Here is a 12285-nt window from a genome sequence, read left to right on the forward strand (position 1 = left end):
TATTCATTCAAATTTCCCCTCCATCATCACTGAGGATAGTAAATGAATTGTCCGTGATGAAAAGAAGTCCTCTCCCCAGTGCCATCATCCACAGTGCCTGTATCTGTTACACTGTGCTCTTAGATGACTGCTCTCTGTGCTCTGAAGCTAAACTACTGGTCAGACAAGAGTCAGACTCAGCTGGGCACCTTATGAGTGCAGTGGGTTGGATGGACCAACTGCTTTGGGGTCTCCCTGCAGCTCGTCAATCGACGTGTTTGGACGATTGCACAGACCTTCTTGTGAGGAGTCATACAAGAATAGTTTGAAGTGTTTGTTTTGTTGTTCTTTGATTTATTACTTAGGTTTTCTCCCTCCCTCCTGCTTCCCTCCCTTACTTTCTTCATCTATTTTTCAGTGTGAGATTTATTGTGTCCCCTTTGGAACAGCCTTATGAAGTAGCTCCTTCCTACATTTAATAATTGTTTGCTTTCATCTTTTAAACACTGGGAAGCCAGTAAAGATAAAAACCAAAAGTTAAATAAGAAAAGACTCAGGAGCTCTAAATCTAAACCTGACATTAAAAAAAAAAAAAAAAAAGAAATAAAGATGGGTTCATTCTATGGCTTCTAAAAATGACCTCAAGTAGGTAAGTAGGGAATGTTCTGTAGCCAAAATATGGAATTACGTGATATAATGAAAAGAATAGAGTCTTTGTAGATAGGCAACCCAAGGTGAATCTTTGTTTCTCTACTTCTCGGTAGTGACTTAGGGAAAGTGATAGAACCTGCCAGGGCTTTGGATTTCTCGCCTATAAGTGGGAGTAATGTGCTTACTTCATGGAATTGTGGGGAGTCGTGAGATCACAGAGCTTGGCCCAAAGTTCTCTTCTCCCCTTCTGAGAGGCTGAAGTAAGGACAAATTGAACCTGATAAAGCTAGGCTTCCAAGTTATCCTGGTTAAGTGAGCGTCAGCCTGGGGAATTTAGGGTCATGTCTGTGAAGGCTTTCAAGGAAGTAGGCATAAACCTGGAAGACCAACTGGCGGTGGGCACAGCTCAAGTGTGGCTAAAAATGTCTGTTAGATTCACTGACCACATGATGAATGGAAACAAGCCAGCTGAGCACTCCCTTTGCAAATCACACATGCAACCCATAACTGGATGCGGTGGGCAATAGAGTAAAGGGAACAACGAGAGCGAAAGCTGGGAAGTCATCCACTCTTCCAGAATATTCATATGTGTTTTTTTAAACACGTAGTCACGGTTCATATTTAATTCTGGAAAAATATTTGTTATGTTCATTAATAAATGTTCCAACTAATTTCACTAAAGAAAAATTCTTCTAGTAGTTTCTAATGCCACAAGCTTACTAGGAAATTACTTCTAAAAATTGATAATACAAATCATCGATGTTTTAACTACTTTAAAAAAGAGGGTATCTGTTTCTTTTACACTTACTAACCTGAAAATGAGTCTATGAAAATATTTTTTTAAAAATACAGTAACACTGCTCAGTTTCGTTAGGTCCCTTGTTTTTTGTTTTTCTTAGAAAGAATGTACAACTCTTATTGCTCACAAAAGAGAAATAGAAATAGTGCTCCCTTCAGTTTAGTAGCAACATAAACATCTACCCCCGTCTCTCTCAGAGCGCTTAGAGAGAGAAGGAATCGGAAGAACACATCTTTTTAAGAATTGCCTGGTTTTGGGGCGCCTGGGTGGCGCAGTCGGTTAAGCGTCCGACTTCAGCCAGGTCACGATCTCGCGGTTCGTGAGTTCGAGCCCCGCGTCGGGCTCTGGGCTGATGGCTCAGAGCCTGGAGCCTGTTTCCGATTCTGTGTCTCCCTCTCTCTCTGCCCCTCCCCCGTTCATGCTCCGTCTCTCTCTGTCCCAAAAATAAATAAAAAAAAAAAACGTTGAAAAAAAATTAAAAAAAAAAAAAATAAAAGAATTGCCTGGTTTTTTTTGTCTCTCCCACTTTTTTTTTTTAATTTTTTTCAACGTTTATTTATTTTTGGGATAGAGAGAGACAGAGCCTGAACGGGGGAGGGGCAAAGAGAGAGGGAGACACAGAATCGGAAACAGGCTCCAGGCTCTGAGCCATCAGCCCAGAGCCTGACGCGGGGCTGGAACTCCCGGACCGCGAGATCGTGACCTGGCTGAAGTCGGACGCTTAACCGACTGCGCCACCCAGGCGCCCCTGTCTCTCCCACTTTTTAAATGTATAAAACGGCAAGGGCCAAAAATATCCCTCCGAGATTGCAAAGTTGGTCCAAAGAGAGTGATTTTAAAATTGTTAACCTTAGTGAAGGTTCTTATAACTAGTCTCCTCATGCTTTCCATGTCTGAGAAGAAAGGATAACAGAAATTCTTTAAAATAGATTGTGTTTGGCTAAAAGTAAAATGTATTATGATGACAACATTTTCATGGGAAATCAATAGAGATGAATGGTTTTAACTGGACATGAGGAAAAATGACACCCAGCATTTTAGATCAGATAGTTTTTCAGGGTAGATCATTTTTGTAAGCCTCGTTTCCATCTGTTACATTCCAGTGGGTAGTAAAAGTTATTTTGGGTTTTCTGTTCTATTTTGATACTGTTTTTCAATATCAGTAACACTATATTGAGGGCATGTCAAACGTGATTTAATTTTTCAAATTACTGCCTTTTGCAAAGAAAATCCTCTAAAATATTGCCAAGAGTCACTGATACTGTATGAGTTATAGAAGAGCCATTAAGCTTTACTATCACCAAAATGCAAGTTCTATTATGTTTCCCTCATCACTCAGAAAGATGTGATTTTTCTCCGTGGTAAATGCATATGGTTAGAATGAATTTTCTCCGGTTTTGCTCAGAATAGTGAAATTTCTGTGAACCCTTTCCAGAAAGGCTAATGTACTTACAAGACACAAAAGCTAATCTAACAAGTTTCTTACAAATGCTTCTGGGGTGAAAGCTGGCCTTAGTTAGCGATGCCCCTCAGTCTCTGAGGTCTATTTTATCCCTCCAGAATTGATCAGGGCTATTTGAATTAATCAGTTGTTCTGATATTGTGTTAGCAACAGTGACGGAGTTCCCAGGTTTTTCTTTCTCAGCTTAATCAATAGTTATTGTATGTGGGTATTTGTATAAGTTTGTATATATGAGTGATTCCTGGAACCGGACATTATATGGTGCTTTATTGCATTATGGGAAGAAGATACCTACAGCCCCAATTTCAGATGGATACACTGAGATTCAGACAAATTAAGTGTGTCTAAGGTCACACAGCTAAAAAGTTCAGTCCACTGTCACCAAGGTCAGTACATTTTCTCCTACAGTATTATTCATAAAGAACATGTGTCGTTCGTGTCATATCCCAGGCATCTCATTTTTCTAGAACAGCATTTTCTCAATTGTGTTCTGTGGACTCCAATTCCATTAGGATATAAATTCTGCCACAATAGGATTGGATGATTAAATGGGTTTATTAGGTAATAGTGGCCTAAACAAAATAAAACCAGTTTCTTTACAACAAGACTTCTCAGAACCTTAATATGCTCACGTGCAGTGTGACTCATACGCATTGTGAGAAAACTAGATAGTTGTGGGGTGCCAGGTGTGTGTGTATGTGGAGGATGGGTGATCCTCAGGACTTACTTATTATTTTTTTATACAACATATTTTAAGAGACAATGGTAAGGTATGCAATAGACTGAAAAAAATACAAGTAATACATGCAGATCATGTCAACCAAACAAATTCCTCAAAATATTGTTATCAACCTTGTGCTCGCTTATATCATGGAACGTAGATCTTCTTGACAAACGTTTTTTAAATATGCAAGCAAAGAGAATTGTAAGCTGCTACGTAACTGGCAGGAGACAGAGAAAAAGGGTAAGAGAGAATTTATGAAGACAAGAAAACTCAGGGCATATAATAATACAAGACAAACTCTAAATGGATATTAGACAGTGATGAAAGATATTATTATTGGGGCACCTGGGTGGCTCAGCTGGTCAAGCATCTGAGTTCGGCTCAGGTCATGACCTGGTGGGTCATGAGTTCGAGCCCCACGTCAAGCTCCATGTTGACAGCTCAGAGCCCGGAGCCTGCTTTGGACTCTGTGTCTCCCTTTCTCTCTGCCCCTACCCAGTACCACCTATGCTCTGTCGCTTTCTCTCTCTCAAAAATAAATAAAACATTTAAAAAAAAAGATATTATTATTGAGGATAAACTTGTTTTTTCCTGTTTTAGAAAAAAATAGGGGTGCCTGGGTGGCTCAGTGCGTGAAGTGTCCGATTCTTGGTTTTGGATCAAGTGTCATCTCACAGTTTGTGAGCTTGAGTGCCCTGTTGGGCTCTGCCCTGGCAGCACAGAGCCTGCTTGGGATCTTCCCTCTCCTTCTGTCTTGCAGAACTCACCTTATAAAATACTTTTAAAATGATCCCTAGACCCATCAATGAAGACAGCTTTTTAATAAGATGGTAAAAGGAAACTCCTCAGTACTGTCTTTGAGCATAAAGAGGGATGACGTGGATAAATATACGCTTACAATTAAACCCTTAGAATATAGCTCTGTAATAAGGTATTTATTACAGGGAGGGCCTATCTAGCCTTTCACAAAACAGCTCTTCATGTAGCTGTCATGGGAAGGTGCAGATCACAGGTCGGATCCACAGTGCCTTGCTATCTGCTGGGCTTATCCATCCTGCACACGTCTACCCAGGAGGGAAGGATTCACCCAGCACCTGCATCCCTCTACCCCGCCCCTTTTTTAATGTTTTTGTTTGTTTGTTTGTTGAGAGAGAGAGAGAGAGAGCACGAGCAGAGAAGGGACAGAGAGACAGAGGGAGACACAGAATCTGAAGCAGGCTCCAGGTTCTGAACTGTCAGCACAGAGCCTGACGTGGGGCTTGAGCCTACAAACCGCGAGATCACGACCTGAGCCCAAGTCGGACACTCAGCCGGCTGAGCCACCCAGGCACTCTCCATCTGCATATCTTCTGAGCGAGCACCCACAAACTCAGTTTCAGTAACGTGGCAGCTGACAATTTTCAGAGATGAACTGTTTTAGACCAGTAGCAGTATAATCTTCTGTTTCAATGTAAAGACTGTGTTAATGATATGAGAGCTGTCAGCTCTTCAAGAACTTAAAGGAATTAAAATGGTCACCTTTTATTCTGTTATAGGAGAAAACGCAGGACAGACACCCATGAACATCAATCCTCAGCAGACCCGTTTCCCCGATTTTCTTGATTGTCTTCCGGGAACAAACGTTGACCTAGGAACTTTGGAATCTGAAGATCTGATCCCCCTCTTCAATGATGTAGAGTCTGCTCTCAACAAAAGCGAGCCCTTTCTAACCTGGCTGTAATCAGTACCATTGTAACTTGGATGCAGCCGTGACCCGACATTTCCTGGGCCTCTTGGAAAAAGCAATGGAGCAGAGTAAGTCTGCAGGTATACCACTTTCTGCCTCCATGACTCAATGCTCCCTCCCTCCTTTCCATGTGGCCAGTTTAATCATCGCCTGGATTTGACAGCAACTCAAGTGAAACATAAATAAATAAATACTCTATTTTCATTTTCTGCAGGCCCGAATTCCTGTGAATCCGGGGCTGTGCAGAATTGTTTCTGCAGAATTGATTACACAGAATTGCTTCTCTGTTTTTCTATCTGCTGCCCCATGACTAAGCTTTAGGGGTGTTAGTTGAAATTTATATGTCAATTGATTATAAGCCACAGAAAGCTGACCACAGGCAGTGACTTGTGACAGGCGGCTCGGTCCAGGAAATGTACATGAAATTAAACCCGATTTACAGTTTCAAAAACTGTACTGATGACAGTAGTACCAAATGCTTTAAAAAATTATTTAACTTGAGCTTTAAAAATCATTGTATTGATAGTAGATCTCTGCTGTATGGAATACAATGTAGTTTTGAATCCATGCTGGTCCTGATGGTTCTTTTACTCTGTATTTGCAAAGGCACACATGGTCTTTTGTACTTTGTCCTTTATCATTACTCTACTGCGTAGCGTCTAGACAACTTGTCCTTCTAGCAGGAGAGGAGCAGGAACGTGAGACCAGTCTGGTACTAATGATGAGCATTTATTAAACAAAACTTTTTTTAAATTACAGGTTGGATTTTTTTTAATTGCAGCTTAGAACTTGATGTTTCTTTTATACAGCACAATCATTTTGTAGCCGACGACAAAGGGCAGCCAAACGTTTTTGATAAATCAGTGGCAACTGTATTTTTGTCTTTTGAAAAGCTGTTCTGAAGACATCAGGACAACATACATAGCTTTCAAACTGATGGCACACACAGGAAACTGTTGCTTTTTAAATTCTGAAGGCTTATCAGTTTTGCTTTCAAGATTTCAAGTGTTTAAATAATCTTATCTATGAAACTGTTTGAAGGATGAAGCAGATCTCTGACTGACGTGTAAAAAAAAAATGCCCTCTGAGGGTGTATGGTGGAGACTTACGTTTCTGAATTCAGTAAAATTGATTCCTAAGTATGTTATCCTAACCCTGTTTGCTACAGTTGGTATAAAAAGGCATGAAATATGTACTCAATACCTCTTATGTAACCAAAAACATTTTTTATTAGCTTTTAAGGACTGAGAGAGAGCATCAGGTTCAGCCGGCACGTACCTCTGCCTGCATTGCTGATGAAGTCCTCGATTGTTTAATATTTTGAACTGACATTATTTATAATCTATGAATTTAATATCTTTTTTGAAAGACATTAATAATTCAGGTCTCTGAGAGGAACCTTCAATTCCCACGGGGGCTTATCTATTGGGGATCTTCCATAAGATCCTTTCCAATCTACCAGAATACAGACAGGCAGAATACATTTTATCTTGTTGGAAAGAAGGCAAGTGAAAAGGTCAGAGATGAAGTAGTAAAGTCACGGTATATAGTGGAAAGGACTAGATGTGAAATGGACATTGACAAGTGATGATACCCCAGAAGCAAGACAAGCAGGAGGTCAGAGAGGTGCCCCGAACGAACAAAGCAACAATTTTCTACTACAACTTTCATACCAGTAGACTCTGTTGTAGGAGAAAAGGCTTTGGTGCACTTTATGTGGAAGAAGGAGGGGAAGGGCTGGTGTTGCCCTGTCCACGATGCTGAGCGTGTCTGTGGACAAGAGCATAATGCCCGCTGTTGCTTCCGACACAATGAAGTGATTTCTTTTTCCCGAAGGACCCATGGTTTATGTTCTTCTGATTCCTTCTCTCTCTAAGCGCTCTGAGAGAGACGGGGGTAGATGTTTATGTTGCTACTAAATTGAAGGGAGCACTATTTCTATTTCTCTTTTGTGAGCAGTAAGAGTTGTACATTCTTTCTAAGAAAAACAAAAAACAAGGGACCTAACGAAACTGAGCAGTGTTACTGTATTTTTTAAAAATATTTTTATAGACTCATTTTCAGGTTATTAAGTATAAAAGAAACAGATACCCTCTTTTTTAAAGTAGTTAAAACATCGATGATTTGTATTATCAATTTTTAGAAGTAATTTCCTAGTAAGCTTGTGGCATTAGAAACTACTAGAAGAATTTTTCTTTAGTGAAATTAGTTGGAACATTTATTAATGAACATAACAAATATTTTTCCAGAATTAAATATGAACCGTAACTACGTGTTTACTTAATAGACAAAGCCAGATGTAATTTTTTGTTTTGTTTTTAAGGCCATAAAATATGGCCTTTGTTAAAGAACACTAAAGCTAGAAATCTAAACGTAAGAACAACTTTTTAAAGGGTATTTCCTATTATTGTAAGTGTTAAAATCCCTGCAGAATTCATGACAAGGTGCTATTTATATTTCTTATTATAAAAGAATGCCAGGATGTCTAGTCTTTTTAGTCCTAAATCAGAAAATTTCAACATTTCATCCAATACCTGTGCCACAGAAAAGGCATATTAACAATTGAAATGGAAAAATAATTTCAGAGATCTTTCTTCCCAGGTATTTTTTTTTTTCCTGATAAAACACGTTTTCTTGAGGTAAATACATTGTCAAAACCTATTTGCAATTCTACTAAATCTAACTAATTGCTAGTGTTTCCCCATAGTATTCAGGATGTGAAAGACCATTTCTTTCACTGATTGCCACATCAGGGAGGCAGGTTAAACGGAGTGGGACATTCAGTGTGTGGGGTGGGTGCTGTTGACCCCAGCGTGGTAGAAAAGCTCTCTGTAGAAGGTGAGAAAAGTGTTGCTGATTATAAGTTGTGTTCTCATGACATCGTTAGACAGTAACTTCTGAAAGTACAACTTTTCTGAAGAAAAAAAAAATAAGCTGTTAAAAAAGGAAATTGTGGATTAATTTCACTGGGAAAATAGGCGATTGACAGAGACCGTTTCCCTAAAACACTACATCATTTATGTGCTAGTACTTTTAATTTCTTTTTTTTTTTAAGAAAATTTACTTCTACATTTTGTAATACGACATATGTGTGTTTATTTTTAATTTAGAATGCGGTGCGTACAGAAGGTATGCAGCCAAATCAATCATATCAAACCATTTTACCTGGAGTTTGGTACTGGTTTTTACTTCTCTGATTCTGTATAAGAAAAATAAATACAACTCAATTTCCACTTGGAGCCTTTGTCTTTTCATTATTTGTGTGCGTTCCTTTTACTCAAGGCTTTGAGTGGTACTGAAGAAAAGCTTATGTAACCCTCCTGGCAGACAATGAAAGAAAAGAAAATTTTGTGGGCCAACATTGTTTTGGCTCAGATGTCTGGTCTTCGATATTCTAAATATCCACGGAATTCTGGTTCCCACTTTATGTGAAGCAATCCACTGAGATTTTTTAGTGTGTATGTAATTTACATGTTATATGTACAATTCATATATACATAAATACATAATTTTTAAAAAAGTACACTGCCCTTCTAACACCCTCACCGATTTGATTGAGATGTCAGAACTATAAGATGCTCAGGTAGCCTGGGTGGCTCAGTCAGTTAGGTGTCTGACCCTCGGTTTCGGCTCAGGTCGCGATCTCACAGTTTGGGAGACTGAGCCCCACCTCGGGCTCTGCCCTGGCAGCACAGAGTTTTCTTGGGATTCTTTCTCTCTCCTTTTCTCTCTCTGCCCCTCCCCTGCTTGCGCACGTGGGTGTTCTCTCTCTCTCTCTCTCTCTCTCTGTCTCTCTCTCTCTCACAACGAATAAATAAACATAAAACAAAAAGTTGTCCTCGTGGAGCGAGTAAGGGTGGATATTTCAGGAAGAGGGAGAAAAAAAAAGAACTATAAGATTCTCAGTCTTTCCTGTGTTGTTAACAATATAGTGTGGCTTCTTGTTTCAAAACTAAAAGCAGCTTATCTGAGTGTGGGCTTGTGACAGTGTATTTTCTCTGTCCATTGAGTCCCTTGATTCTCACTATTGTAATAACTTTGTCCACTCCACAGAAACATTAGGGGACAGCACTCTCAGCAGAAGAATGTTTTCAAGCAGAAACTAACCAGCAGAAAGGAGAGATGGTGGTGGAAACAGCTTACCAACACTCCAGAGTCTTAAGTCTCATACATTCTTTTTTTAAAAATTAAAAAAAAATTTTTTTTTAATTCCAGGACAATTAATATATGGTGCTGTATTAGTTTCAGGTGTACAATGTAGTGATTCAATAATTTTATACATTACTCAGTGTTCATCACAGTAAGTATACTTTTAGTTTTCTAAAATTTTTTTATGTTTATTTATTTTTGAAAGAGAGAGACAGAGCATGATAGGGGAGGGGCAGAGAGAGAGAAGGAGACACAGAATCCAAAGCAGGATCCAGGCTCTGAGCTGTCAGCACAGACCCTGAAACGAGGCTTGAACCCCTGAACTGTGAGATCATGACCTGAGCTGAAGTCTGACACTCAACCTACTGAGCCACCCAGGCACCCCACGGTAAGTATACTGTTAATCCCCTTCACCCATTTCACCCATCCCGCCACCCACCTCCCCTCTGGTGACCATCAGTTTGTTCTCTAATAGTTAAGAGTCTGTTTTTTGGTTTGTCTCTTTTTTGGTGTATTAATTTCCACATATAAGTGAAATCATACTGTGTTTGTCTTTTTCTGACTTATGTCACTTAAAATGGGAAGATTTCATTCTTTTTTATGGCTGAGTAATATTCCAATTTGTGTGTGTGTGTGTGTGTGTGTGTGTGTGTGTGTGTGTGTATGTATCACCTTTTCTTCATCCATTCATCTACGGATGGACACTTGGGCTTCCATATCTTGGCTATTGTAAATAATGCTGCAATAAACATAGGGGTGCAAGTATCTTTTCACATTAGTGTTTTCATATTCTTTGGGTAAATACCCAGTAGTGGAACTACTGGATCGTAAGGTAGTTCTATTTTTTTTTTTCAACGTTTATTTTTTTGGGGGGACAGAGAGAGACAGAGCATGAACGGGGGAGGGGCAGAGAGAGAGGGAGACACAGAATCGGAAACAGGCTCCAGGCTCTGAGCCATCAGCCCAGAGCCTTACGCGGGCCTCGAACTCACGGACTGCGAGATCATGACCTGGCTGAAGTCGGACGCTTAACCAACTGCGCCACCCAGGCGCCCCAGTAGTTCTATTTTTAATTTTTTGAGGAACCTCCATAGTGTTTTCCACAGTGGCTGCACCAGTCTGCATTCCCACCAGCAATACACAAAGGTTCCTTTTCTCCACATCGTCACCAACACGTACTGTGTTGTTTTAGCCATTCTAACAGGTGTGAGATGATACTTTATGTGGTTCTGATTTGCATTTCATTGACAACTATTGATGTTGAACATTTTTTCATGTGTTTTTGGCCATCTGGATGTCTTCTTTGGAGAAATGTCTGTTCATGTGTTATGCTCATTTAAAAAAAATTTTTTTTATAAATTTTTTTTAAAGTTTATTTATTTATTTTGAGAGAGAGAGAGAGAGAGAGAGAGAGAGAGAGAAAGCACAACCAGAGGAGGGGCAGAGAGAGAGAAGGAGAGAATCCCAAGCAGGCTCCACACTATCAGCACAGAGCTGTAAATGGGGCTTGATCTCAAAAACTGCAAGATCACTACCAAGCTGAAACAAAGAGTTTGATGCTTAGCTGACTGAGCCACCCAGGCGCCCCATCTTCTGCTCATTTTAGTTGGATTGTTCATTTTTTTGGTGTGAGTTGTATAAGTTCTTTATTTTGGATACTAACCCTTTGTCAGATGTATCATCTGCCAGTATCTTCTCCCATCAGAAGGTTGTCTTAACTTTTGCTGGTTGTTTTCTTTACTGTGCAGGTCCTTTTTATTTTGATGTAGTTTCATGTATTCTTTTTAAAATTTTTTAAAGTTTATTTTTGAGAGAGAGAGAGAGAGAGAGAGAGAGAGAGAGAGAGAGAGAATGAGTGGGGGAACGGCAGAGAGAGGGAGACACAGAATCCGAGGCAGGCTCCAGGCTCTGAGCTGTCAGCACAGAGCCCAATGTGGGGCTTGAACCCATGAACTGTGATATCATGACCTGAGCTGAAGTTGGATGCTTAACCAACCGAGCCACCCAGGTGCCCCTCATGTATTCTTTTCAAAAATGTTATTTCAGGGGCACCTGGGTGGCTCAGTCGGTTAAGTGGCCGACTTTGGCTCAGGTCATGATCTCACAGCCCGTGAGTTCGAGCCCCGCGTCGGGCTCTGTGCTGACAGCTCAGAGCCTGGATCCTGTTTCGGATTCTGTGTCTCCCTCTCTGTGACCCTCCCCCGTTCATGCTCTGTCTCTCTCTGTCTCAAGAATAAATAAACGTTAAAAAAATTTTTTTTTAAAAAAAACGATATTTCATCACTTCTAAGGTAACATGCTCAATTTGAAAATGTTACAAGTACCAACATGTATAAAGTAAAAAAGTGAAATTTCTCTATCCCCCAAGTCCCACACTTTAAAAATTACGTAAGATCTTTTCCTATAATGTAGGTTGTATTTTTTTACCAAAAGAGAAACAATTATACATGCTGTTTTCAATCTTTCATTTTTTTTCTCTTAACAATAATAATGATATGACTAATAGTTATTGAGCATTTACTATGCACCAAGCGCTATGGAAAACACGTGATGTATATTACCTGATGTAATCCGCATGGTGACCCTATCATTTCATTAATATTATCCTCATTTTATGAATGAAGAAGTTGAGGTTTAGAGAGGTTAAGTCATTTGCATAGGGTTATACAGTAAGAACAAATACACCCAATGCTTCATGGGTATTTTTCCATACCAGTACACATAGTTGTATACTGGACTGTTTTTTTAAGTTTATTTATTTATTTGGGGGGGGGGTGGCAAGAGAGAGGGAGAGA

The 12285-nt window shown here is 39.7% G+C and overlaps 1 protein-coding gene across 1 annotated transcript in view; it reads left to right on the forward strand.

Moving 5' to 3' along the window:
- The window catches only part of WWTR1 (WW domain containing transcription regulator 1), a 139566-nt gene extending 130986 nt beyond the window's left edge, over positions 1-8580 (forward strand). The window contains exon 7 of the mRNA XM_043595154.1: positions 5151-8580. Coding sequence (XP_043451089.1) covers positions 5151-5335 — 185 coding nt within the window. The 3' untranslated portion in view covers positions 5336-8580. The remainder of the gene's footprint in view (positions 1-5150) is intronic.
- Positions 8581-12285: the final 3705 nt, after the last annotated feature.

Source organism: Prionailurus bengalensis, chromosome C2 (assembly GCF_016509475.1).
Source record: "Prionailurus bengalensis isolate Pbe53 chromosome C2, Fcat_Pben_1.1_paternal_pri, whole genome shotgun sequence".
NCBI lineage: Eukaryota > Metazoa > Chordata > Mammalia > Carnivora > Felidae > Prionailurus > Prionailurus bengalensis.